Source organism: Podarcis pityusensis (assembly GCF_964106645.2).
Source record: "Podarcis pityusensis genome assembly, chromosome: 7".
Taxonomy (NCBI): domain Eukaryota; kingdom Metazoa; phylum Chordata; class Lepidosauria; order Squamata; family Lacertidae; genus Podarcis; species Podarcis pityusensis.
The window spans coordinates 24,444,177-24,470,414 of record NC_138031.1 but is presented as its reverse complement, the minus strand read 5'-3'; the positions used below and the strand labels follow the sequence as shown (position 1 = coordinate 24,470,414).

Here is a 26,238-nt window from a genome sequence, read left to right as displayed (position 1 = left end):
GGCCCCGCCCCCAGCTCTAAAACCACGCGGGTTTTTTTAAATACGGTATTTTAAGTCCCTCGCCGCCCACCGTACAGCCTCCTGCCGCGAGGGATTATGGGACATGTAGTCTTGAGGGTTAAGGGGGCAGATAGGAGAATAAAGAAAGTGCCGCGAGGCGGAAGTGGACGCAACGTGGTCGCCTGGGCGAAGTGCAGCGCGCCGGATCCTCGGGAGAAGAGCCTGGCTGACTCCTTTTTCCTTAAAGGCCTGCTTCATCAGCCCAGCCCAGACCAGTTTCAGGTAGCGGGTTGTGGGGAAAGGGCGTGGGACGGGGAAGGAGGCTCGCTCCCCCGGCTGAAATGGTGCTCATGGTGTAGAAGTGACTTGTAAGAAGGCAGTTTCTAACATTTCCTGCTCTCTACTTCAACTGGACGTCCCACCCTAATGCATTTGTGGGGAGGGTGTCTCCTTGCCTGTTCATTGGCTTGTCCCCCTGGGGACAGGGGGAGAGGGCATGCTTTGGGAATGGGGAGAAACCAGGGGCTTAATTTTCGGCGCATGTTCTTAAAAATGCATTTAGAGCCCCGCTAGATCAGACTTAGGGCTGTCTAGTCTAGCCACTTTGAGGCCCTGGGAAGCCTGCAGTTGCTTTGCAGCGGGAGGAAAAACGCATGAAAACAATTCCCTTGCCCGTGCATTTTTGTTCTAGGCTGCTCAAGATTATATAGCAGGCTGTATTTATAAAATAAAATAAGGGCAAATGTTTGCTGTGGCATTGCACAAATTAAAATGGTAGTGGAAATGATGCTCATTCCCCAGCCTCTTTTGCCCTGATTGGCAGTGGTTAATCAAAACGCTTCTAATTATCCACATTGCTGCTGGTTTCCCTCGATTTACTGCTCCTAAAGTAATTCTGCACTGGAGTAAACAGTATTATACGCTGCTGATATAAGTGCAGCCGTGATAAGGGAAAGATGCTGACTCAGTATTGGGCACTGCCTGTGAAAGTGATGGGATGACTCTGCAAAAATGCAGGCAAGTGGGAGGGGAAAGCTTAATGCAACATTGTCCACTACTTGCTGCTACAATGCCTTTGATATTGTTCATTTCATAGCATTTTTACTCATATTTTTTTCATAAATTGCAGAAGTAAACGTGATTATATATGTGTTGGTGTACTAAAACAGGTGGAAATCAGTTTCTGGTGGGATGTTGCTGTTCTGATAGGAATCTTGAGGTCTTAGATATATGTTGAATGTTCATAAGTGTACCAACCAAGCACGTACATAGATCAGCACAGGAAGACCTACCTGAAACCATTTTGATTCCCAAACTGAGCAAATGTTTTCTCTGCAAGGTCAAAGGAAAGTGGAAAAGCCTCCCCATTGTCCTTTCCTTGACAAATCCTGTCTTAAGGGCACATTTAAGATACGAATAGGGTGTTAGCCTGTGACCTTGCCCTGGAATAAAGTATTTATCATTACAAAAGACTGGCCAGGCTCCCCAGGCAATCCAATCAAGGAAGCAGGGTATCCAATCAAGTAACCTGCCAAACAGGAGATAAACAACAATAGGAGAAAAACAACATTCAAATTTCTGTGTTAGACCGCCTTTTCTGTTGAGGTATGTATGATGTATGGAGGGCTGGTCTTGAGCTCCAGGGCAGGGAATTTAAAATGTCTATATAAGGCCTTGGCGCCATTGTTCTGGGTTTCTCCTCCTTTCCTGCCTGTGAGGGGAGCACCCTGTTGCAACAGACCAATAAAGATCAGGCTTACTAGCTGCTTTGCTTCTCAATATTCTCTGGTTGGCCTCTGTTATTTTCTCCTACCAATAGGGAACCTATGTAAGGACTTGGATACCCCATTAGGGAAAAGGGCAGATTTTGTTTACAACACTGTTAATCATAGTTCTGCAACCATCTTTTTTTTTTAATGTTTTCTTTGTAATGAATCTTTTGAAGAGCTGCAGGTCTTGGTCAGCTCTGAAGCGCTACATATATCCATTATGCTATTAACCCCACAACTTTAAAGGTAAAGGGACCCCTGATCGTTAGGTCCAGTCGCGGATGACTCTGGGATTGCGGCGCTCATCTCACTTTACTGGCCGAGGGAGCTTCTGGGTCATGTGGCCAGCATGACTCAGCTGCTTCTGGCGAACCAGAGCAGCGCACGGAAATGCCGTTTTCTTCCCGTCATAGCAGTACCTATTTATCTACTTGCACTTTGGTGTGCTTTCGAACTGCTAGGTGGGCAGGAGCAGGGACCAAGCAACGGGAGCTACAACTTAGGCACATGTAATTTGTGCACATTCAGCTTTATGCAAGTGGCCAAAAAAACAAAAACAAAAAAACTTGAAAGGTAGGCCTCCAGGAAAAATAACTTTGTCACTTCCACTTGCCCTTGAACCCGAAGGGCATTGACTGTACGTGATTTTGGCTTTAGGCATGATCCCTGAAACATTATTCCCACATGATTTGCAGGCTTACTGTATTCCAATGCTAGGTTGTAATGGTGGAATTGCATCTTTAGTTGCTTCCGTTTTGCTACCACAGGAATGTCAAATGCAAAAGAGAAGAAAAGAGCCAAGAAGATGAAAAACCAGCCTACCAATGTGACCTTTACCTTTGATGGTGGGCCAAGCCACAGTGAAATACACTTTCAAAATGGTGGTGATGGAGCCTCTGAATGCAAGAAACAAGGTAGCTGTTGTGGCTTAGTACAAGTCTAGGGAATCTATGGTTCTCCAGATGTTGTTGAACTTCCAGCTCCCATCTGCCTCAGCCAGTATGGCCAATGGGCAAAGAGGATGGGAATTAATTCAATCCCAAAACGTCTGGAGGTTCCCCATCCCCATTTTACTGGTACAGACATCTGATTTGGTACGAATTATCCATGAAACTTTGACTCTAAAAAAAATACAGTGGTACCTCGCAAGACGAATGCCTCGCAAGACAAAAAACTCGCTAGACGAAAGGGTTTTTTGTTTTTTGAGCTGCTTCGCAAGACGATTTTCCCTATGGGCTTGCTTCGCAAGACGGAAACGTCTTGCAAGTTTGTTTCCTTTTTCTTAACACCATTAATACAGTTGCGACTTGACTTCGAGGAACAACTCATAGAACGCGGTGTGGTAGCCTTTTTTGAGGTTTTTAAAGACTTTGGTGATTTTTGAAGCTTTTCCAAAACTTTCCCGACACCGTGCTTCGCAAGACGAAAAAAATCGCAAGACGACAAAACTCACGGAACGAATTAATTTCGTCTTGCGAGGCACCACTGTAAAGGTAATCTGGAGATAAGAATGAAACCTTAGAGAAGGGGTCTTTTAAAAACAAGGCTAAATTTAACACAGCCCTTTTCCTGGTCCAAAGGAGGGCTATGTGTGGTCATATAAGTTTGAAAAAGGGAGGAAGGGAGATTTGTCTGGAGAAATTTGTGGTGGGAAGGGGACTGGCTGATTGGTTGAGAAATAGCTCCCTCATGTGCTGCTTTTGGGCTAGTTGGTCCACTTGTCAAACATAAGGAGGCAGAACTGATTGGTCCCCAAGTTTGTATGCGTGTAGTAGCTTAGGTGGCCAGCAGATACCTCCAGTTGGAAAATAAGAGGTTGTGTTTCATTCCTTGCTTGAAAAGCGGCATTGTTGGAGTGTCCAACAGTGATCGAGGAATAAAAGGCAGAATCCCAAACTGCAGTCCACAGACCACCAATGGTCTGCAGCATGCCTATAGAAATGTAATTAAAAATCTTACAGGATTGTGTATTACAGTTACTACAAAAAAACCCTGTGAGTGGAATACCGTGCACCACCCTGAAGCTTCAATAAGCTTCAGCTGATGTATTTCATTGTCACTTGGTGTGGTGTTTAGGTGTTTATGAAGAGGCTGCAGCTTAACTCCAGAACTGCTCACTGCTGTAAAATGTTAACTATCTCCAAGTGTAGTTTCATCTAAATTTCTTTACAATATGTTCACGTGGTTCAGTGTAAAAATTCTTGTTTAAAATGCTGTTTAGATAAAGAAAGGATTTAACTTTTATACAGATCAAATTAAGTGATAGGAGAGTTGTTGCCAAATTCTAGAATCAATTTTCTTTCAGGGCTATCGCTATAGGCTGTAGTATGCTCTTAGTTTGTGACTTCAGTCAATTTACACGGTAATTCTTCTTTGACTTGCCAACAGATCTGCGTTCTGAAACCTCACAACAGGGCTTTTCGCAACAAAAAGTTTCCTGTGAAATGCCCAAATATGTCACAGGTAAGCATACATGAACAATGAATATCACCCAACATGTCTGTGTTAAGATGTCAAACAAACCTATTTCTTAATACAATAAGAACAAGCCAAGAGAGTCAGAGACTCATCTGCACAGCCAAGGAGGAGGAGTTCAGAGATTTTCATTTATAATTACAGTGGTGCCTCGCAAGACGAAAATAATCCGTTCCGCGAGTCTCTTTGTCTAGCGGTTTTTTCGTCTTGCGAAGCAACCCTATTAGCGGATTAGCGCTATTAGCGGTTTAGCAGTTTAGCGGCTATTAAAGGCTTAGCAGCTAAAAGGCTATTAGCGGCTTAGAAAAAGGGGGGGGGGAGCGAAAGAAATTGCAAGACGTTTCGTCTTGCGAAGCAAGCCCATAGGGAAATTCGTCCTGCGAAGCGCATCGAAAAACGGAAAACCCTTTCGTCTAGCGGGTTTTTCGTCTTGCGAGGCATTCGTCTTGCGGGGCACCACTGTACAATTAACCCCAGACTTTTAATAATCACAGTTGTTCTTCCAGTAATGTTTCAGCATTCTCCATGTTGAACCTTAAGTTACACACCCATAGGTTTAAGAGATTTAATAAAATTTATGAACCTCATTGCTGCCAAGTGGGAAACTGCCCTCATTTAGTTCTTTCAGGTGCTAAACAAATTCTCTTTTTATTTCAGTGTCTCCTTTTGTTCAGGCTCGTGCTGCAGAAATAAAAGCTATGCTGAAAGCTGTTACCCAGAAGTCTTCCAACACCTTAGTGTTTCAGTCTCTACCGAGACACATGAGGAGGCGAGCTATGAGCCACAATATCAAACGCCTGCCCAGGCGACTTCGTGAGCTTGCCAGAATAGAGGTGTGTCTTTAGCTTGTTTTCCCAGTTAGCTTGCTGGTGCTTCCGTGTAATAGTTCATCCTTGTACATAACCTTTCTTTTTGTGGGGGGTAGGGTGGGGGAATGTAATTGCTGTTGCACGTAGGATGGTGTTAATGCAGCAACGCATGGCAGGCCTCTGTGGGACTTCCCCCACGCCAGACGGTTTCTCCATATTCTTTGGCAGGAGGGCTTGGAGGGTAGTGATAGGTCACTGTGCTGTCTCTAATATATATATTTTTTCAAAAAAAATTATTGATTTTCCACATTTATTACAAAAATAACATAATAAAACACACAACAAGGAAAAACACATCACACTACAATAAACTAAACACAAAAAATTGTTTCTTCAAATACCTAATTCTCATTACATTGATAACTGACTTCCTCAAATCCCCTCTAACTGAATTTCATTATGTCGCCTATATAACAGTTCTCCAAATTCATATTTCTAATAATATTGAATCCTTTCATTTACTAACCTCTTCTCCTTTATTAGTATTTTAATCCTTAATATTTACTCTAACATATTCTTATTCTACCCCTAAGCCTATTTATTATTTCCAAGAATTTTCTATTTATCTTGTGGTGTCTCCAATATAAACCCCACGAGTCCCTGTGCCCTCCACCCTAGATAATAATAATAATTTAATTATCTGACTGGGTTGCCCAGTCACTCTGGGCAGCTCCCAACAAAATAGTAAAAACACAATAAAACATATATATATATATAAAAAACTTCCCTGTACAGCGCTGCCTTCAGATGTCTTCTAAAAGTCATATGGGTGAATTGAATTGGGTTGCCTTCCCTTTGGGAAACAGATTCAAGGGGGAAAAAACATTGTTCCCTTGTTCTACCTATGCAGACAGAGAAATTTGAACATCAGAAGAAGGAACTGTCCAAGAGCAAGTGCCGTAAGGCCAGACGGCGCCATACGAACTTGGTGGTGGAGTTCAACCGCAGGCAAAAGAAGAACGTGTGGCTGGAAACGCACATCTGGCATGCAAAGCGGTTTCACATGGTGAAGAAGTGGGGGTACTGCCTAGGAGACAGGCCCACAACCAAGAGCTATAGGGCCTGCTACCGGGCCATGACTAGCCACTGCCTCCTTCAGGTACTGTGGCTTTTTATGCCTTCATACTTGGCAGGAGAAACACTTCAGCTTTTTAAAAAACCAGAGCATGTCCTCTTGGGAAAGTCAATCCCATAGACTGTCTTTCTCCTTCCTGTTCTAAAGCACCTGTTGAGTGGAGAAAGAAAATGAAGTTTTCTTATCAGTATCTGGCTGTTTCTGTGTACCACCCTGTCCTCGTGTCTTCAGTATACTGGCTGTTGAGTCCTTGTTAACATATTATAATTTGCATATCTAGAGATAGCTTTTGGTCTTCATGCACCTCGTAAGATAGTTGGAGAATGTTGCTTATCAACACATGAGATAGATTTTGAGTAGTTCTTCTATCCACATTGTCTAAATGCTTGCCACGCTTCTGCAAACTCAGTCTCCTGATAATGTGAATTAGTCTAGAAGAATGGCTCAGGTTTTTATAAACAAAATCCATCGTTTTCTTCTGACCTCTCAAGCATGCCAAGTTTCTCTTTCCCAGCTTAAAATTCAATAGTTTTTCTTTTACATCAGGATTTATCTTATTATTGTTGCTTGGAGTTGACTGGAAAAGAGGAAGAGCTGCTTACAGCACTTGCTCGAATGTGTAGCATAGATGCAGGTAATATTTCCTTATTTTAAAATGCATACATTGTGAATGCTAACTGTTGGGTTGGGCATGGGCGCCTGCTGTCTAGGACTGGGTGGTACTAAGTGTGCTCATTTAGTATTTTTGCAAAATACAACCGCATATTATGCAAGGGGAAAGAGCATAATGAAGGGCTAGGTGTATATTTAATAGTTCTTTGCACTCCATTATTTGTTCCTACTCCTCCCACCTAATTTGCTGATGCCAAGAAAGCCAATTACCGTATTTTTCGCTCTATAAGGCGCACCAGACCATAAGACGCACCTAGTTTTTGGAGGAGGAAAACAAGAAAAAAAATATTCTGAATCTCAGAAGCTAGAACAGCAAGAGGGATCGCTGCGCAGTGAAAACAGCAATCCCTCTTGCTGTTCTGGCTTCTGGGATAGCTGCGCAGCCTGCTTTCACTCCATAAGACGCACAAACATTTCCCCTTACTTTTTAGGAGGGAAAAAGTGAGTCTTATAGAGCAAAAAATACGGTATCTATTTTGCTGTTGAATATAGTTTAGGTCCACTATGGCATAGATGCCTGTGATTAGTGTGGCACATTATAAGTTTGTAAAATAAATCATACTGTGACTTTTGCAGCAGCGGTCACTTGTGATGGCCATGTTGTGTTTAGAGCAGCCTTCCAGATAAGTCTTCCAAAGCGGTTCTCCCATACTGAAGTAATCCTCCAAACCATGGCTCCCATACATGTTTGGAGGAATGGTTCAAACCATAGTTTGCTGGTTTGTGTGTTGCAGTAAACTCTGCTTAGAACAAAAGGCAAAATAAGGAATTAAATCAAGAAGGGGGTGAAGTATCAGCAAGCACATGCATACATGGCTTGTTCAAGATTCTCCAAACTGTTGTTTGGACTGTTGTCCCAGTGTAACCATAGCCTGTTAATCATTTTATGTTGCGTTGGTCTGTGAGGGGGAAACAAAACAAGTCTATAGTTGATCAGCTAGAAGAAATTCTTCTCATAGCTAATCAGGACTAGTCATAAAGTTTGTTTAGAAAAAACACTAAGCTGTCACTTCCTTTCCATTCCCAATACAACTTCAGCAGGATAAAATGATCTTAAGAAGTTTCATTGTGGACCTGGTGTGTGACCAACTCTGAATTCTTTAAAGCAAGAACTACTGTAGGAGCTATTCTCCCCCACCATCCCCATGTTCCATCTCTTAACTCTGCCAGTTTAGACTTTGGAATGCTACTTCTATTATTATTTTTTTAAAAAAAGAATAATACTTTATTTAGAATTCAATAATAACAAAGGAAAAAACCGCAGTAGTTGCTACATCCATTCATTACAGTTGACCAATTTTAAAATCGGAATGCTATTTCTAGATGTGGTCTCCCAGTTACAAAGGTTATATTACCTTTCTAAGTGGGCACTATTTTCTTGAGCATTTTTAGCCTGTCTCTTCTCAGGGCCAACATTTGCAGCTATTCCTTGTCTATCTGGGAAGCGCCAGGGTGCTCTCACCATGTACCAGGCAGACCAATACCCTGCAGGTGCACTTGGACCGGTTACTTTCCTTTGGAAACCCAGAGATGGGATTGATAGTACTTCCGAAAACAGACAACTGTGGATATGGACCCACCCTGTCTTTAAGCAGGTACAAGCTGTTTCTTTTCTTTTTAAAAAACATTTATAATTAGTGTAGTAAAAAAATTGAAAGGTAAGGGTAAAGGGACCCCTGACCATTAGGTCCAGTTGTGACCGATTCTGGGGTTGTGGCGCTCATCTCGCTTTATTGGCTGAGGGAGCCGGCGTACAGCTTCCGGGTCATGTGGCCAGCATGACTATGCCGCTTTTGGCGAACCAGAGCAGCACACGGAAACGCCGTTTACCTTCCCTCCGGAACGGTTCCTATTTATCTGCTTGCACTTTGACGTGCTTTCAAACTGCTAGGTTGGCAAGAGCAGGGACCGAGCAACGGGAGCTCACCCTGTTGCGGGGATTCGAACCGCCGACCTTCTGATCGGCAAGTCCTAGGCTCTGTGGTTTAACCCACAGCGCCACCCGTGTCCCAACATTAAAAAAATACCTGTATTAAAAAGCTAACCTCTTGTGAAGGGGAAGTAGGCCTGAAGTGGAAGCCTTTCATATGGTTGATTCCCACCAAAAAAGAGGTTGGAAAGGTCATGTGGGTGAAGGGAGTGTCTGAACCTTCCCTTTAACACAGGTAGAAGATCAGGGGAAGCTGTCTTTATACCAGGCCAGCCTGTTTGTTCAACTAGCCCAAGGGCAGAATCTCTCTCCATGAACTCGAGCAAAGGCCTTCCACCCAGCCTCCCTGAAGCTTTTAGCCACAGATGCCAGGGCTTGAGCCTGAGGCCTTTTGCACAAGCTGTACAAGCTGAGATAAGAACCCAAACATTTGGCCTGAGCATCTGCTTCTTCTTACGCAGTACTGGCGAAACTAGATTTGTAGAAAGTGCTTTCTAAAAAGAGTCTTACACAAATCGTTTGTAGGGTCATTGAGATCTTTCAAAATACAGTGGTACCTCGGGTTACATACGCTTCAGGTTACAAACTCCGCTAACCCAGAAATAGTACTTCAGGTTAAGAACTTTGCTTCAGGATGAGAACAGAAATTGTGCTCCGGCAGCAGGAGGCCCCATTAGCTAAAGTGGTGCTTCAGGTTAAGAACAGTTTCAGGTTAAGTACGGACCTCCGGAACGAATTAAGTACTTAACCCAAGGTACCACTGTATAAAAAGCCCCTTTATTCTTTTGACAGCAGGATATGCTACTGAGTGGACTTAAGCTCCATCTCGAGGGCTGGCAACCTGAGAATGTGGCGCTAAAAAGTCCATCTGCCGGCCCTCTCTTTCAGCTGCTTATTTCTAAGGACGCCGCTGTTAATCTCTCGACTGAAACCTGCATAAAAGATGGTGGCCTTCACATTTGACGAGCCCTTTTCCCTCCTTCCCATTAGGAGATCTTGGCTGAGTTGAAAGCAGCCTTCCGGTGTTCTGAGCCCATGGAAGTCTGTAACCCTGAACCAGCTGCAACATCGCCTCACGAAGAAAGCCAGTCGGTTATTGCTGAGGAAGTTGGCCAGAAAAGGAAGAGGAAAGACAATGGAGGCGAAATGGCTGCCCCAGTGAAAAAAATTATTGGCGATGGGACCAGAGAACTCCACCAGTCCTATTGCTGGACATCACAAACTACTGGAGTTGTGATAAGGTACTTGTTTGGGTACTCTTAACACATTTCTCATTTATAGTCTAGTCAAGTTGCCTCATTATACAAAGGGATGAAGAAGAACTTTGGTAAACAAATTGGCCTAATCACCTGAACTAGGGCCCCATTTTCAAAACAGTGTCATACCACTTTAAACAGCCTCTTTAAACAGAAAGAATCATGGGAACTGTAGTTTCTTAAAGGTACTGTTTCATTATAAAACCCCCATTCCCCTCAAAGAGCTACAATTTAGTGTAGCTTAACAGCCAATCCCTCTTCCAAAGAACTCTAGGAATTGTAGCTCTGTGAGGGAAATGGGAGTCTCCTAACAATTCTCATCACCCTTGACAAACTACAGTTCCCAGGATTCTTTGTGGGAAAGCCATGAGATTCTACAGTTTTAATTAGGCACTGAAATAATAATGGTTGAGATTATTAAAAAACAACAACAGATGAATGCAAAATGTGATAGAACGGATTTATGAATCAACACATGTGAAGTGGGCACAAACGGGAAGTGGATTAATTTATCACTCCTGACTTCATGTTTTGACATGTACCTTTTGTCTCTTCCAGCGACCTAACAATGGAGATTCTCAGATATCGGTTAATTGGTCCCCTCTCAAACTGCGTCCTTACAGAGGCACTCAAAGCTGCTTGCGTCCATACTGTAAGCTAATCAACAATTTTCATGCTTGCTTTTGTCATGTGCTCAAGATCACATTGCTGTTATTGCATTGCTGTGTAGTCAACTGCTAGAATCTAGTACAGTGTTGTTGGTTCTACATGTTTGTACTACATTAACATATGATTCCCAACTCCTCTAGAAAAGTTTGGGACATCTTGTGTTAGTCATACCACTGACGTAGTGTCCTGAACCTCCATATTATAAAATAATACAGGATAATGCCTAGAGCTGTATAATGGATAGAGCTGTATAGTAAGCCCTCCTTTTGAAACTGTAGTAGATCACAGGCTTTGCTTGCAAAAGATCCCAGGTTCCATTCCTGGCATCTCCTGAGGAAAACTTTTGGGTAGCCCCTGCCACTTAGAATAGACTGGTGGTAACCAACATGGTGGACTTCATCTCCCATCAGCCCAACCAGCATAGCCAGTGGTCAGGGATGATGGGAGTTGTAGTTAACAGCATCTTGAGGACACCATGTTGGATACTCTGGTGTAGACAGTACTGAGCTAGGTGAACCAGGGGGCTGGCTGAGTGTCAGGCTGCTTCCTGTGTTCCAACTGCAAAAGAAATTCTGTGGCAATCTTGTGTGCATGGTGGTAGAAGAAGCAGAAGTTTGTGGCTCTCTTTGGTATGAGCAGGAAGACCAATTGACTTGGTTACGCCAGGATGCTGGATCATTGCTCCTGCCTATTCTCATATTATGCACTGGTGCAAATTCCCTTGCTCAGTATTCAAAACCACTCTAAAACACCTGAGTGTTTTGGATGTATTTGAGTTGTACATTACCATACTTTGGTAGCAATCATCACTAAGCCTTTGACCACTTCTTGGAGGTCTTGGCAGTTGTATCATAACCAGCTTTCATGTAGAAGTTGGTTCTCTAGGAGACAGTTACGCATATGTCCATTGGCAGCCCTTGAGGTAAAAGGGGAGGAACTGAGCTTTGTGGCAGCGAATTACATATTTCCCCCTCTTACCTTACATGTTGTGACTGGTTATCTAGGAAGTGGAGCCTACAGATTCCGAAATCAACAGCTGGTGGATAGATAATTGCAGAGATCCTGATCTGGTGTCTCTTCATCGTCGTCAAGAAGCCATCTTTGAATTGTTGCAAGGTAGCATTCTAGTAGTGCCTTCTGTTTACATGCTTTATATACTTGCTGGTGTACATTTTATCTTGAAATATCAAAATGTAATACTTGTCGGTAAAACGTTTATGTTTAAAGGTGCATCCATTTTATGTGTTTAAAGGGTTAAGTTCATCAGACGTTCCATCAGGTACTGTACTGGGTTTGACTGTGGGGGATCCTCGAGTGAATTTGCCTAAAAAGAGAGTGAAAGCCAAGCCAAATCCCGAAAGATATCAAGGTAAAGTATCTCATCTAATATGTGACTGTAAAGAGTACATCAATCTACTTTTATGTCAGGTTAAGTTAATGTGTCTTTATTAGCAGAGAGTGCCCAGGGCTGCCTGGGAATTTTTAGAAACCCAAACCTATTGTGATTTTTAAATGGATAGTGTAGTGAGTCTGGACTCATCATGGTAACAATTGGGCGGAGTCATGCCAAAGTCACATTTTAGTCCACCATCTTGATTCAAAATGGCTGATACCCAAACATTGATAAAGACCACTTCCCCCACCTTGGGAACCTTTGTAGTGAGTTTGTCAGTAGAATCTCAAGAGGTAGCCAAACCTATAGAGAACATACAGGCAAACAGGCAAACCATTTTCTAAAACATATAGTATATTCCAGGGAGCGTTGCTCTTATCTCATGGCTTTTTAGGGTTCCATTAAACATACCAAATAGATGCACACATCCTATATTAATGCTATGTAGAGAATAACGGCAGGTATGAGGAAGGGACTTGGCACCAAACTGGTCTTGTGCTCAATGGAAGCCTCTGTTAAATGGTACAGATGATCCAGGTTCGAATCCTGGCGAGGCCAACAGGTGCTTTACCTCAAGATGCAACACTTCATTTCTATGTGCTCGTATTGCCTACAAACATACACTTCAGAAAAAGTGTGAAAGAGTTCTCCACATATAACAACGGAATGTTTGGCTTACCACGCTAATTTAGCCTTAGAAATATTTTTCTGTAGTGAGAGTAAGAATCAGAAGTTCCACAATTCAGTCCCACTGTACTTATTTGCCAATTAATTCCACGGCACTGGATTCATTATTTCACTTTTCACCATTTTTTTGCACACAAACAATTATTTTTCAGTAATGGGGCAGGTTTGGGGCAAAAAGAATCCCTCTGAACACACATTTCTTTTACCTGTCTACATTTGGCATCTGCTTCACTTAGGCTTATCTACATCTCTCCCTTTTAATATGGATTTAACCGCTACAGACAACTCGCCCATCAAACCAAACAGTATATTCTGACTTGAAGCCACTCTCCATTTTGTTATGCAGGGTGTATCTCTTAGTCCTGGGATCCTTCAATCGAAGATGCCAGGGATCAATGCTTGGATTTTTTCTATTTGCAAAGGATGTGCCATGATGTTGAGTTGTGGCTTCTGCTCCTGGACCAGACCATAAGAAAATCTTAAAACTTTGGTTCTTTGCTTCTATATTATAAGGTCCTTCTTCACTTGCCAGGGCAACATTGTTTGGTGTTTCCTAATAAAGTGCTTTTCAGACATAAATATGCACTCAGGTAGCCGTGGTTTGATACTTCCGATTGCTTCGGTGTATATTCACAAATGCGTCTAGATCTTCTGCATATATATATATATATAGCTAGCCCTGTGAGAAACTTTGGGTTGTGCAAGGCAGCGAGGGACACGCCAGCCCTTCCAAGCCTGTCACTATATATGTTTGTAAATTTAATAACCCTTTCTGTTTTGAGGCATTCTGCAGGCAGTGCATGCCCATAAGCAGTGCATGCAAGCTAAGGCTGATGGCTGAAGAAGAAAGGGTAGCAAGAGAAGATCTTAAATGGATGTATGTGGGGAACCAGCAATGGGAGCCTGGATGGCTGAAGACTCGTGTTTGCAAACAGGCAGAGGGGAAGATGCCACCTAAGAAAGAAATCTTAAGGAAAGCCGGTGCTTCTTTTGGATAGTGCTCCACAGCTCTTCCCCTCCGTTAGCTTAGGGTTGTGTCCAACAATGTCCTGCTGAACATGAGAGCCCACAAAAAGTAATGTTGGCCAACAACTTGGATGGCCTAAAAAGAGGATTAGAGGATTCGTGGAGGAAAAGGCTATCAGTGGCTATTGACCACTCAGATTATGTTCTCTTTCTGTTGCTGGGGAGAACGCTGTTCTGCTCAGGTCCTGTTTTCAGGTTTCCATAGGCATGTGGTTGTCCACTGGCAACAGGATGCTGGCCATGATCCAGCAGGGCTCTTATATTGTTACTCAGAGGAGGACCATTGAAATTAGAGGGATGAGTTAGCCATGTCCCTTAATTTCAATTGGTCTCCTCTTGAGTACAACTGGCATTGGATACAACCCATAGTCATGGAGAAAACATTGATTTGGTTTTCTGTATCTTCCTTACTCACTATAATTATTTAGTAGTTCATTCTCTTACTTAGCATGCATGCTTTTCACATTCTTAGGGAGGCATTCTATTCATTAAGGTTCTGCAATCTCCCTTAAAATACGTGGTGGAGTAGGATTTCTTCAAGTATAGTTATTTGAAGATTAATTGCACCGTGTGTTTTGGTTAAAGTGTTCCAAATATCACACATGAAGTTGGGTACTTTAGGCAGGGTATACTGATTTGCAAAGCATGTCGTTACAGTCTAAAGTTTTCTTTTGCTGGAATAGCTAATACAGTGGAACCTCGGTTGCCAAATGGAAGTTGAACACTTTGGCTTCTGAACGCCAACAACCTGGAAGTGAATGTTTCCATTTACAAATGCATCTTGGAAGTCGAATGGCTTCCAAGGCACATTTCTCTATTTTTTCAATGGATTTTGCCAACCAACAATTGCGCCTCGATTGTCGAACATTTCAGAAGTTCAGCAGTCTTCTGGAATGGATTGCGTTTGACAACCGAGGTTCCACTGTACTAAAAATAAGAAGGGTGACAATGGGCCACAGGCATATCAACCTTTCAACAGAACCATTCTCTTAAACACATGCATCTTTTGGCACCACAATTTCCCCACCCTTCACCCAAAACCTAAAGCCAACTATGAGTGCACACTGATCCTGTCACAAAGTTCTTGACGATCTGTAGATAGGAGTGAAGGGATGTTTAAATATTCTCTTAGAGAGTGGTGCTTGACTCTGCAGTGAGAAAATAGTGCATCAGGCTTGGATCTCAATATGCTCAGGCAGCAAAAGGAGAGCAGTTCCAGAACATAAAGTTCAAGGGGAACTCCGAAATCATCACCTTCACATCAGCCTTTAAAGCAGGGATGGGGAGCCTGTGGCCCTCCAGATGTTGTTGCTGCTCCCATCAGTCCAAGCTAACGTGGCCAGGGGTTAGGGATGATGGTAGGCTAGAATCCATCAATATCTGGAGGACCACAAGTTCCCCACCCATGCTTTGCAGTGATTCTCAACCTGTGGGTCCCCAGATGTTGTTGGACTACAACTCCCATCATCCCTGAGCTCTGGCCTTGCTAGCTAGGGGTGGTGGGAGTTGTAGTTCAACAACATCTGGGGACCCACAGGCTGAGAAAGGCTGTTTTAAAGTGAGACCGTGTCTTCTAAAATGTTGCTCCCTCACTTTAGACCTCAGTAAAATTAGGACTATTGCCTACAGCTCCACAAACTCCTAGAAGGCTTTGACTTCTGTTAGAGTAGAACTCAAAGTTAATTTCTCTCTGTGCTGTTAAATGTGTGTTTGCTCTTTGTACAAAATACCCCTTTAAATGAAGTAGCAAGGGTTGCTGTGCTCCTAAGATAAAACATTCAGCTAGTTTCTCGTGGAATATGAACTGAAATTATTAAGGTTAGAAGCTTTAATGATCTTTTCACAACTTGCTGTTCTGCATTCCCCTTTGTATGCTCTTAACCTTTCAGTGACAACAGGTCCCTCTTTTTTCCTTTTCTTTAGAGGATGAAAAAGTTAAGCAGCTGATCTTGGAAGGGGTGCCAGCAGAGTGTTCACAGAGCTTTCTTTGGGACCAGAACGTCCGCAAGAACGTCACAGAAAATAAAATGCCAGAACAGGTAACCTTTACATCAGAAATAACAATGAAGCAGTTGGATATAAATGTCAGCCGCTCAGTGCATTTCTGTTAAGCCCAATTACTTTGAGACTTGAAATGTCTGTCTCAAAATCCTGCCCATTTCTTTCCAGCTGGTGAAGTGTACCAGAGTAGGCTTGGTTTACTAATTTGAAAATGTTACCTCGCCATCTACTTTGCATCTCTAGTTTGCACTTACATAGGGCAATATCCAGCTAAACCATTCTGCTAGTGCAAGGACTTACAGCTGACAAAATGGACCTTCCCCTCTCCCTCTGTGTCTGCTCTGGAGTGTTGGAGGGGGGAGCCCCCACCACAGACTTAGGGGGCACATGGGGAGAGGAGAGGGAGGGGAAGTTTTGTTGCACAGCCAGAAGTCTTTGTTCTTGCAGAAGTGTTTAGTTGGATACCGCCTACAGACAATCTACTGAGTACATTTTATATCCTGCCTTTCTTCCATCAGGATCTCAAAGAAGTATATGTGAGGTTCCTAGGCGATCTCCCATCAAGATGCAGACCAGATCTAGACATGCTTGGTTTCAGCAAGGTGTCTGGATCCTGTGTCCCGAGATCTGTAAACATGGAAATGGCATCATAGCAGACACAGTTTTGTTTGATATAGATGGGTGACATGTCAGTCTCTATCTCTCCTTTCAACAGTGATTTATAAAGAATTACTAAACTACAGAGCCATAGACAGAAAGAAATTCAGATCAGGCCTGTAAGCTGCCATATTCCTCTACTAACACACAGGAAACGTACTGCATTAAAGAATAATTGTTGTGTTCCAGGAATAGCTTTCAGTGAAGCTTTTACTTATGGCTTATTAAGTTGTTTTAAGGTAAAGATAAGTTTAAGTGCTTACAATGCAGAATAAGAATATTTTCTTCTTCTTCTGGTACCTCTTTTTTCTTTTTTAAGCAAACCTTTGTGTGCTTTGTCCCCTCTCATCCCAGGACTTGAATCATCTGAGAAGTAAACTCTTGGTGCCTGGATCACATCTTGACTTAGGCCCCCGAGAATCCAAGATTCCTATACTCCTGGTTCAGCAGCCTGGAAAAATGGCTGGAGAAGATCGACTAGGATGGGGAAGTGGCTGGGATATTTGCTTGCCCAAAGGTTGGGGCATGGCTTTTTGGCTACCTTTTGTAAGTTATGTTTCAGATTGAAAAACCGTTGGGTAATGAACTATAATTGCTGACTAACATACCTTTGCTCTTCAGGATGATTAAAACATTTTTAAAAATGCACGCACCCTGACAGCTCATGATGAAATTGACTCCATGTTTTCTACGAAGTATCCCATGGTGGTTTTATGGTTTTATATTGATACCACTTAGAATGTTCCTTCCATTCTATTGGAGAAACAGAGCCCCAAAGGCAATGCAAGCTGAGCATCCACACGAGATTCACTTTTCCTAAACATCAGCCTTAGGTGTTCAAAAGGAGGATTCATTGCAGGCAAATCTGTTGCCATGTTTTCATGCAATCCAGAAAAGCAGCGGTAACTTTAGTTTACGGACCTTTCCTCTTGTTCTTGCATTCTCTTAACTGTCAGTGGTATAAATGGTTGCAGAAGGAGTTTTTATATCACACTGCCGTCCCTATGCCTAGATCCTAAGGCTACAAAATGCAAACCAAAAGTTGCAACTGCTGTGGATTATTAAAAAAAGATCCTCTTCATAATGAAACCGAAAGTAGATTATTTGGACTGAGCTGGGCAGTTTCTAAGAACCTTGTCAATATTAGCTTTTCTTACAATTTGAAGCTTCCAAGCCTGCAGAACGGCATCTGCACTGAGATACAATAGGCGCCTGATATCTGTATCTTCTGAAAAACAATGAAGAAGTTTTTGTTCCAGCAAACTTTCCCACCTCGATGAAAAGGTCCTTCCTTAGGTGTTCATTTTGTTTTGTTTCTAAGTCTACCTTCTGTTGTTGTTTGTACTTTTTAACTGCTTTTATGGCCTGTCTCTAAATCTCCTTGAGGCTTACCTAAAAGGCAATTCATAACTGATAAATAAATAAATGAAAGTCAATCTTACACATTTGTTTTGTAGCTGTATCGAGGTGCACGTGTTGGGGGATTGCAGGAGGCTCTGAAACATTCTCTGTATAAGAGGACACCACATATCCCGCACGATTACCCAGACTCTCCTGCTGCCATGCAGTTTGCGAAAACATTGGAGAGAAATCTTCTTGAAAAGTTTAAGAGGTAGGTATCTGAGATGCACCTGGGAGCTTCCCCCCTTACCTAAGCCAGTACATGTGGTATATATTCAGATTAAATCTTCAGAAAAATTACCTTTCCAAAGGCAATGGGAACATGACATTTTAGGTCACAACTCAGTATGGCAAAAGATGTGAAAGCATTTTCCTCCAGCCAATAATTTAGGGAAAGGATTTCTTTTAATCTAGTCAAGGTTAAAAAAAAAGAAAAGAAAAAGAATTTATCCTTTTTATCAATGTAATTCTTGGCAATTAGGCAGTATATAAATACCGTATTTTTCGCTCTATAACACGCACCCGACCATAACACGCACATAGTTTTTAGAGGAGGAAAACAAGAAAAAAAATATTCTAAACGAAACAGTGGATGTATGATTTTTGTGGTTCATGCTGTGGCCACATACATGTAATCTGACAGTGAGTTTGGGGTAGCCCAATGCAAAAATCCTGAGGATCCATGTGGATCCATGCTTTGTAACCATGTTTTTGCACCACTGCGGCCCCAGGCAACAGTGGGTGCGTGATTTTTTTGGTGCAAGCTGTAGCCATGGACATGCTATGTGATCTGATGGTGAATTTGGGGTGACCCAGTGCAAAAATCCTGAGGACCCATGTGGATCCGTGCTTTGTAACCACGTTTTAAGTGGGGAGGGAAGGAAAAGCATTCAAGGGACAAGGAACACGCGTGGGGTGGGTGGAGAAGGATGCTGTTAATAATGCAGAAGAGGGGTATAAGAGGAGAAGGCTCCTCTCCTCTCCTGCTTTGCTCCTTTAAAGGCTCTGCTTCTCTCCCTCCTCCCCGGCTCGCTGAAAAACTTTGCTGCTATTAAGCCAGCTGAGTGGGGAGGAGAGAGGGACAGAGAGCCTGCTTGCGAAAAACTTTGCTGCTATTTAGCGAGCTGTTCTCTCCCTCCTTCCCGGCTCACTGAAAAAAACAGCTCCGGACTCGTGTAAGCGGCTCCTCTCCTCTCCTGCTTTGCTCCTTTAAAGCAAGCAGGCTCTCTGTCCCTCTCTCCTCCCCACTCAGCGGCTCTTCTCCCGCTTTGCTGTTTCAAAGCGAGCCGCGGAGGAGGGAAGGAAGGGGAACGATGGATCCTCTGCTCACGACTGCAGCAGATCCCCCCACCATCCGTAGGCATTCGCTCCATAACACGCACAGACATTTCCCCTTACTTTCTAGGAGGAAAAAAGTGAGTGTGATGGTGCAAAAAATACGGTATATTAATAATAATAATTTTGCATTTCCCTCTATGTTTGGCTGCTTCTAAATGAGAAGTTTTTTTCTTTATCGTAGGCGTCCTCCTGCAAAAAGAGCCAATTATGTTAAGCATGGGACCTTGGCACCATTCCTCTGTCCCTGGGATAAGCTGAACAGAGATTGGGAGGCCAGAAACAGAGCTTTTGCAAAACATGTACCCACATCAGACCAGGAGTCTTGTGCAACTGAGGAACAGGCTTCTTGTGGCCCCAGTTCTGGAGCACATGCGGCTGAATCACCTGTGGCTGTCAGTTCAGAACATCAAATGGAGATGAGCTCCCCAGACATGCAGGTGGAAGAAGAGAGAAAAATGATGGGTCTATGCAAGAGAGATGAAGCTGAATCAGGTTGGACCTTCTGTGTTCTAAGGTATGCACACCAAATCAATTCCCCCATTGACCATAGTGGGAAATCAACTTGCAACTCATGTGAATCCATACATAGGGATTTTGAGTGTGCAAGCTGTTGCCATGGAACAAGACTTAGATCCTTGAGTACTTCATCTTCTGAGGCTTACCCTGGTCAGATGTGACAAGCTTTAGAAGCTGTTCTGCTTATGAGCTGTCTTACAAACTTGTGAATTGCTTATTACCTGCGTACACAAATGTCCTCTGCACTTTGGAGCTTTTAAAGGCTTGTTTCAAGTGAGTGTGGTCAGTTAGCACCTGATTATTTCAACAGGCTGAAGCCAGAACTGTAGCAATTAGCTCTTAAATAGGAGTCTCTTGCCATGCAGATGCCCATGCTTATATTTTCTGAGTGGCGTAGGAGTGCAAGAGTCCTATATTCAAAATCCAACTCTGCTCCAAAACGTACTGGGTGACCTTGGGTCACTATCTCTTGGCCTACTTTGCAGGGTGAAAGTTAAGCTAAAAGGTGGACTGGAGCACATTGTATGCCACTCCTGTGCTCCTTGAAGGAAGGGCATTATAAACATGTAATAAATGCAGTATTTAAACTCTGAACAAAGTTGTGCAGTCTCAGTAAGCTCTTCATCATCCACAGAGAGAGAGAGACAAATCGCATCTTTACAGATACTGTACTTTTTCATAGCAAAACATCCTATATACTTACAGTGAGTTCATTCTGAAGGTATGGATCCTTATGTGGTATGGATCCATATGCCAAAGGGAAGGCAGAAGTATAATAATAATAATAATAATAATAATAATAATAATAAACAACTATATAAACAGCCCATTGAGACTTGAGCAACCTCAGTGACCACATACAGTTGACTAACTACAGGAAAACAAGGAAGGGGAAGGGGAACATTGTTCCCTGGCAAAGGGTGGGAAATTCTGTGCGGGAGCATTCCATACTGCAACATTATGTTGCAGGGCCCACTTGTTCTGTACTGAACTGCATGAAAACATAACTACTTGTTGTATCTTTTTCAATAGGAGCAGAAAATTATTAAGGCAGGTATCGGTCTGGTGCCAGCCAACACCTGGGAGAAATCGGAGGCTACAGCGCCTTGTTGCCAGGCCAGATCAGAAGGATCTGACTGAAGATGCCCTCCTGCCTATCCTTCAACGTTATCCCAGGTCACTGGTGTGGGTCAGCTTGTCCCTTCTCAAAAAAGGTAGCCCAGAGTTACACGCAATGATTTGCATTCCAACAAAAGGAGATTTATTGCAGCTCAGCAAAGACCAAGACTACTGTGGTCCTCGGGAACCTAAGCACAGCGACAGATTTAAGAGCAAGATGTCGAAACGAAAGGGAAGGAAGAAGAGGCAAGACGTCGGGAAGGCCACAGAAAGCAGTGCCTTGAATACAATGAAGGCCGCACCAACGGAACATGAAGATCTGGTTCTGGGCTTATGGCCGAACCCTTTGCCAGATCTTGCAGCACACTGTTCCAGAGTGCTCTTGGGATTTGTCACTCAAGGGGACTTCTCTTTGGCCTCTGGCTGTGGTGAAGCGTTAGGGTTTGTTAGTCTGACAGGGTTGCTGCAAATGTTGTTGGGTCAGCCAGTGGACAAGAAAGGGCTTGTGGTGTTAAGAAACCCAGCGTCCCTACAATACAGATTTGCTAGGCTTACGGTTGAAGTCTAACTTGGGCTGGAACTCATTGGCATTCAAAAGTACCAAAGACGCTTTTCTCTTTTACATGTACAGGCATCTTAATCTTGAGTCGGAGCTTCCAAAAATATACCTTACCTTTGTGCATACGTGACATGAAATAGACTTTAAAACTATTCTGTATTGTGTTCAGTATCAAATATCTATTCCATTGCTTAGAGGCACACACACTGAACATCTATACTTAACAACAAATGCTAATTGCTTTTTTATGTTTAAACCAGGTGGGGGAAACCTTTGGCTCTCTGAATGTTGCTGCTCTACAACTCCCATAATTGGTCATGCTTGATGGGGTTGATGGGAGTTGTAGTTCAGCAATACGGGGGGGGGGGGCAATTCCCCACATTGTTGTATACTATCCCCCCCCCCTTTACATACAGATTTGCCTCAACTAAGGAATTCTGCCCCCGTCCCCCCTTGTAACTTAGTGGTTTTGGCTGCACATTTCAAGCTTACAGTGGTTTTGGGGGCCCATACATTTAGCAAGTAAGATTTTGGGGTATTTAAGATGGTACTTTTTCTGGAACCACGGTATTCCCTCATGTTCAATTAATACTGGAAGAATTCCCCCCAAATCTGCCCCCCTACCCCCCCCCCCGATGTTGAATTGAAATAATGTTAATAAAGCCATGGAAATTACATGAAGGGTTGGCTCCCTCACCTTAGCCTCAGCTTTTCTGAGCAAATTATACTGTGCAAGTGTTCCACTTTGGACAAAAGTCCTTCACTATTCCTGAGAGAAGATGGCTTGACTTGTCCTGTAAGCCACACTGCCTTTTATGATCAAGTAGAAGAATTATGTTAGAAGAATCAGGTTACCTTCATCTTAAATATGAATTTATTGCGAGAGGTGAAATTCTGTAATCACTAAGTATACTGAAACAAATAGAAGGCAATGAACTTGCTCACAATATAAAAATATTTGTTGTAGTGTTTTGACCTCCTATAGAGAAGGTTGGGAGCCCCCTGTTGGAAATCATGGAGAACTGCTTCCAGTTAGTGTGGACAGATCTGACAGTGTATAGCAGCTTCCTATAGTTTTGGTATTGACCATTCTGGTTGGGGCAGATGGGAGTGTTGTCCCCCACCTACATCTGAAGGCTCCCGTCTTAGCCACCCCTGCCTTAAATAGTAACCTAATGGTGTGTCTTGTCTTGGATACATACTTAATATTCCCCAAACCAGTAGATAATTGTTGCACCTGTTGCCATATTTTTAGTTTGCTTTACCATCTGATGAATGCAAACTTTAAAATATTACTTTCATTTTTTGAAAAAACAACAACTCATCTATGTCAAAGGGATGTCATTTCAACAAAGACAACTTGAGACAACTAAGCAAAAGTCAAATCAGAAAGATTTATTTATTATTATTATTATTAAAGAAAGCACAGTTTCATCTGTTGTGTAACCTGTCTGCTAACCTTTCTTTGCTATAAAATTGTGGTGGGGTCATAATTCATTGATAAAAACGCAACAGCAGGGTTCTCGAACTTAGTCCATTCTGGGACTCCATTCGACTCCCAAAACCGTTCAAAAACCAAGGCACAGCTTCTGATTGGCTGCAGGAATTTCCTGCACTCAAGCAGAAACTGCATCGGATGTTCGGCTTCCGAAAAACATTCGCAAACCAGAACACTTCCAGGTTTGCGGCGTTCAGGAGCCAATTTGATTGACAACTAAGCTGTTCGAGAACCAAGGTATCACTATATGAATACAGTGGTACCTTGGGTTACAGACGCTTCAGGTTACAGACTCCACTAACCCAGAAATAGTACCTCTGGTTAAGAACTTTGCTTCAGGATGAGAACAGAAATTGGGCCGTGGCGCGGCGACGGGAGGCCCCATTAGCTAAAGTGGTACCTCAGGTTAAGAACAGTTTCAGGTTAAGAACGGACCTCCAGAATGAATTAAGTTCTTAACCCGAGGTACCACTGTATTGAAAGTCAACTGTTCTTCCAAGTGTGGAACTATCCTAAATACTATTGTATATTTTCCAGCCTGGGTTGATTTCAGTCTTCATGTATCCCCTTATTTGCTGATGGCGCTGCTGGAGCAACAGTGTCAAAGAGGACCAGTGTTGAGTAACAGCATCTTCCATATTGGAGTATAAGATAATGTGACTAGTTTAAACTATATGAGCTGTATGCTTTTAACTGACAATAATAATAATAATAATATCATCATCATCATCATTTTCCTCCTCCAAGGAGCTCAGGTTAGCTTATGATACATGATTCTCTCCCCCCTTCCCCCCCCCCGCAAGCCTTTGAGATAGGTTGTGCTTGAGAAATGGTGATTGGCTCAAGGTCAACCAATGAGTTTCATGACTGAGTTGGGCTTTGCCTGGGCAAAATAAGTAAGAATGGCTTCTGGCAACTCAGCACCGAGACACATTTTGCACACCACATTTAGCCAAACCACAGTGAGAATTTGTTTATTTAATTATTTAATTCACATATTGCCATTCTTCTGACGATCACAGGACGGTTCATAACACAAAAAATACAAACGAGAACACAAAATACCTAATACAGTGGTACCTCGGGTTAAGTACTTAATTCGTTCCGGAGCTCCATTCTTTACCTGAAACTGTTCTTAACCTGAAGCACCACTTTAGCTAATGGGGCCTCCCGCGCTGCCGGAGCACAATTTCTGTTCTCATCCTGAAGCAAAGTTCTTAACCTGAAGCACTATTTCTGGGTTAGCAGAGTCTGTAACCTGAAGCGTATGTAACCCGAAGTACCACTGTAATACAAGCTTAACTGCAAGCCGTGGTTGAGATGGTGCTCAAATCTAAACCAAGTCTTGGCTTATCTTAGCATTGTACAGTAACAAAAAGGATTGGGGAGAAACAACGCGATTGCAAGCATTTGTGAACTTGCACTAAACTAAGGTTTGGCTTAAAGGTAATGGGACCCCTGACCATTAGGTCCAGTCGTGACCGACTCTGGGGTTGCGGTGCTCATCTCGCTTTATTGGCCGAGGGAGCCGGCGTACAGCTTCCGGGTCATGTGGCCAGCATGACTGAGCCACTTCTGGCGAACCAGAGCAGCGCACGGAAATGCTGTTTACCTTCCCGCCAGAGCGGTACCTACTTGCACTTTGACATGCTTTCAAACTGCTAGGTTGGCAGGAGCAGGGACCAAACAATGGGAGCTCACCCCGTCGTGGGGATTTGAACCGCCGACCTTCTGATCGGCAAGTCCTAGGCTCTTTGGTTTAACCCACAGTGCCACCCGCGTCCCAAGGTTTGGCTTAGGTTGACACAATAAACACCATTCAAAAATCCAGTATATAAAATACGCAACCTTTCAGCATAATAATAAAAGGAAGGGCTTGATCTAACTGACTTTCCTCCAAAAGAAGCCCCGGGCAGCTTGTATTTCAGGCTTGCTTAACATCAAAAAGCTTTTAACTGTAGAAACTGAAGGTTTTGCTTTGGCATGTTTTCAACAGCTTTAAAATACTTAAGTTCTCTTAAGTGGCTGCTGTGGACAGAGGAGAAACATGGGTTAATGCTATTTGTCTTGGAGTTAAATAATTCAGATACTGATGTGATCTGGATGGATTAGTTGCTGGTGGGGTTTCTCAAAGGCTGCATTTGCCATGCTTTGTATACTCCTTAGTTCCAGCTAGATGTCCTCCTAATTAGCTGCTTTGCAGAAAAGACTCTTTGTTGTGTGTTGGGTCACTGGCGCTTCCATGTAGCTCATTAAGGGACATTTGTCATTCCTGTGCTAAGCCTGACACAGTGCACCTGCTTGCTAGACAGGAAGCAGGTTGCGGCAGCTTAAGGAGCTTACAACTGGTTATTTTGTGGTGGTGTCTGGTTCTTGGGTTTTTCTTATTTGCAAAAGCCGCAGCAATAGTCTTGTTTCAAGTAACAGTGCTGTCAACATTGAAAATGGCCACAAGATGTCCCCATAGGAAAAACAATGGCTGGTTTTGAATCGTAACGCATCGTATAACCATGTGCAAATAATAAAAACCTTTAAATAGGCTGAGCGTGTTTTTCTCAGGTCAGCAATGATGGATTTCAGTCAACCTTTTGAATTGTTTCCCATTCAAAGACAGTTCCAAGGCTCTTTATCATGTTTGTTTTGAACTACCTCTTTTTCATTCTTCCTTTTTAAAGCCAACAATTTTTATTGGCTTACTAGCATGGGCTTTGGTCTACAGAACACAATGAGATAAGTCATTAACAATTGCCAGTGGTGAGGCTAATTACACCTTGCTTCTTGATTCCCTAAAGAAGAACGGAAGGATTTCCTGTTGCCCTGTCTATCCCTTAAGCCAGGGATGGGAACCTGTGCCCCCCGAATGCTGTTGGACTCCATCTCCCATCAGCCCCAGTGGTCAAGGGCGATAGGGAATGACGTCTGGAGGCCCACAGGTTCCCCGGCCCTGCCTTAGCATGTAGCCTCCTATATTTGGCTCACGATGGGCAGCACTGCACAACTTAGTGGCTGCCAGATATTGTTGACCTCCAGCTCCCATCAGCCACAGCCAGCATGGCCACTGGTCGGGGATGATGGGAGTTGCAGAGCTGGGACCATGCTTCCTTGACTTCTGTCTGTCCTGTCTCTCCATATGTAGCATTTGTTCCTTTAGCTGCACTTTTGACAAATTGCAATAAGTAAAGCCTGGAATGAACATAAGAAGAGCCTGCTGAATCAGGCCAATGACCCATTTGGTCCATCTTATCACAGTGGCCAACCAGATGCCTCAACCTCAAGAGCACTCTCCCCATCTGTGGTTTCCAGCAACTGATTGCTTCTAGCACGTCAT

General features: G+C 43.1%; 1 protein-coding gene across 1 annotated transcript; it reads left to right on the top strand.

Moving 5' to 3' along the window:
• The first annotated feature begins 57 nt into the window (after positions 1 to 57).
• On the top strand, positions 58 to 22,367 carry POP1 (POP1 homolog, ribonuclease P/MRP subunit). The gene is made up of 16 exons (XM_081013861.1): positions 58 to 282; positions 2,537 to 2,683; positions 4,158 to 4,232; positions 4,902 to 5,077; positions 5,964 to 6,212; positions 6,735 to 6,822; positions 8,268 to 8,455; positions 9,781 to 10,031; positions 10,605 to 10,698; positions 11,720 to 11,831; positions 11,968 to 12,084; positions 15,745 to 15,860; positions 16,834 to 17,025; positions 17,937 to 18,091; positions 19,400 to 19,732; positions 20,767 to 22,367. The coding sequence occupies exons 2-16, from the start codon at positions 2,539 to 2,541 to the stop codon at positions 21,419 to 21,421; spliced, it is 2,946 nt and encodes a 981-aa protein (XP_080869987.1). The 5' UTR covers positions 58 to 282; positions 2,537 to 2,538; the 3' UTR covers positions 21,422 to 22,367.
• Positions 22,368 to 26,238: the final 3,871 nt, after the last annotated feature.

Bases quoted from the DNA above. Each gene is read 5' to 3' on its own strand.
- POP1 (XM_081013861.1), top strand. From the start codon at position 2,539: ATGTCAAATGCAAAAGAGAAGAAAAGAGCCAAGAAGATGAAAAACCAG. The intron at 12,085-15,744 runs GTAAAGTATCTC...CCTTTTCTTTAG, and splicing joins AAATCCCGAAAGATATCAAG to AGGATGAAAAAGTTAAGCAG. The intron at 17,026-17,936 runs GTAAGTTATGTT...TTTGTTTTGTAG, and splicing joins TGGCTTTTTGGCTACCTTTT to CTGTATCGAGGTGCACGTGT.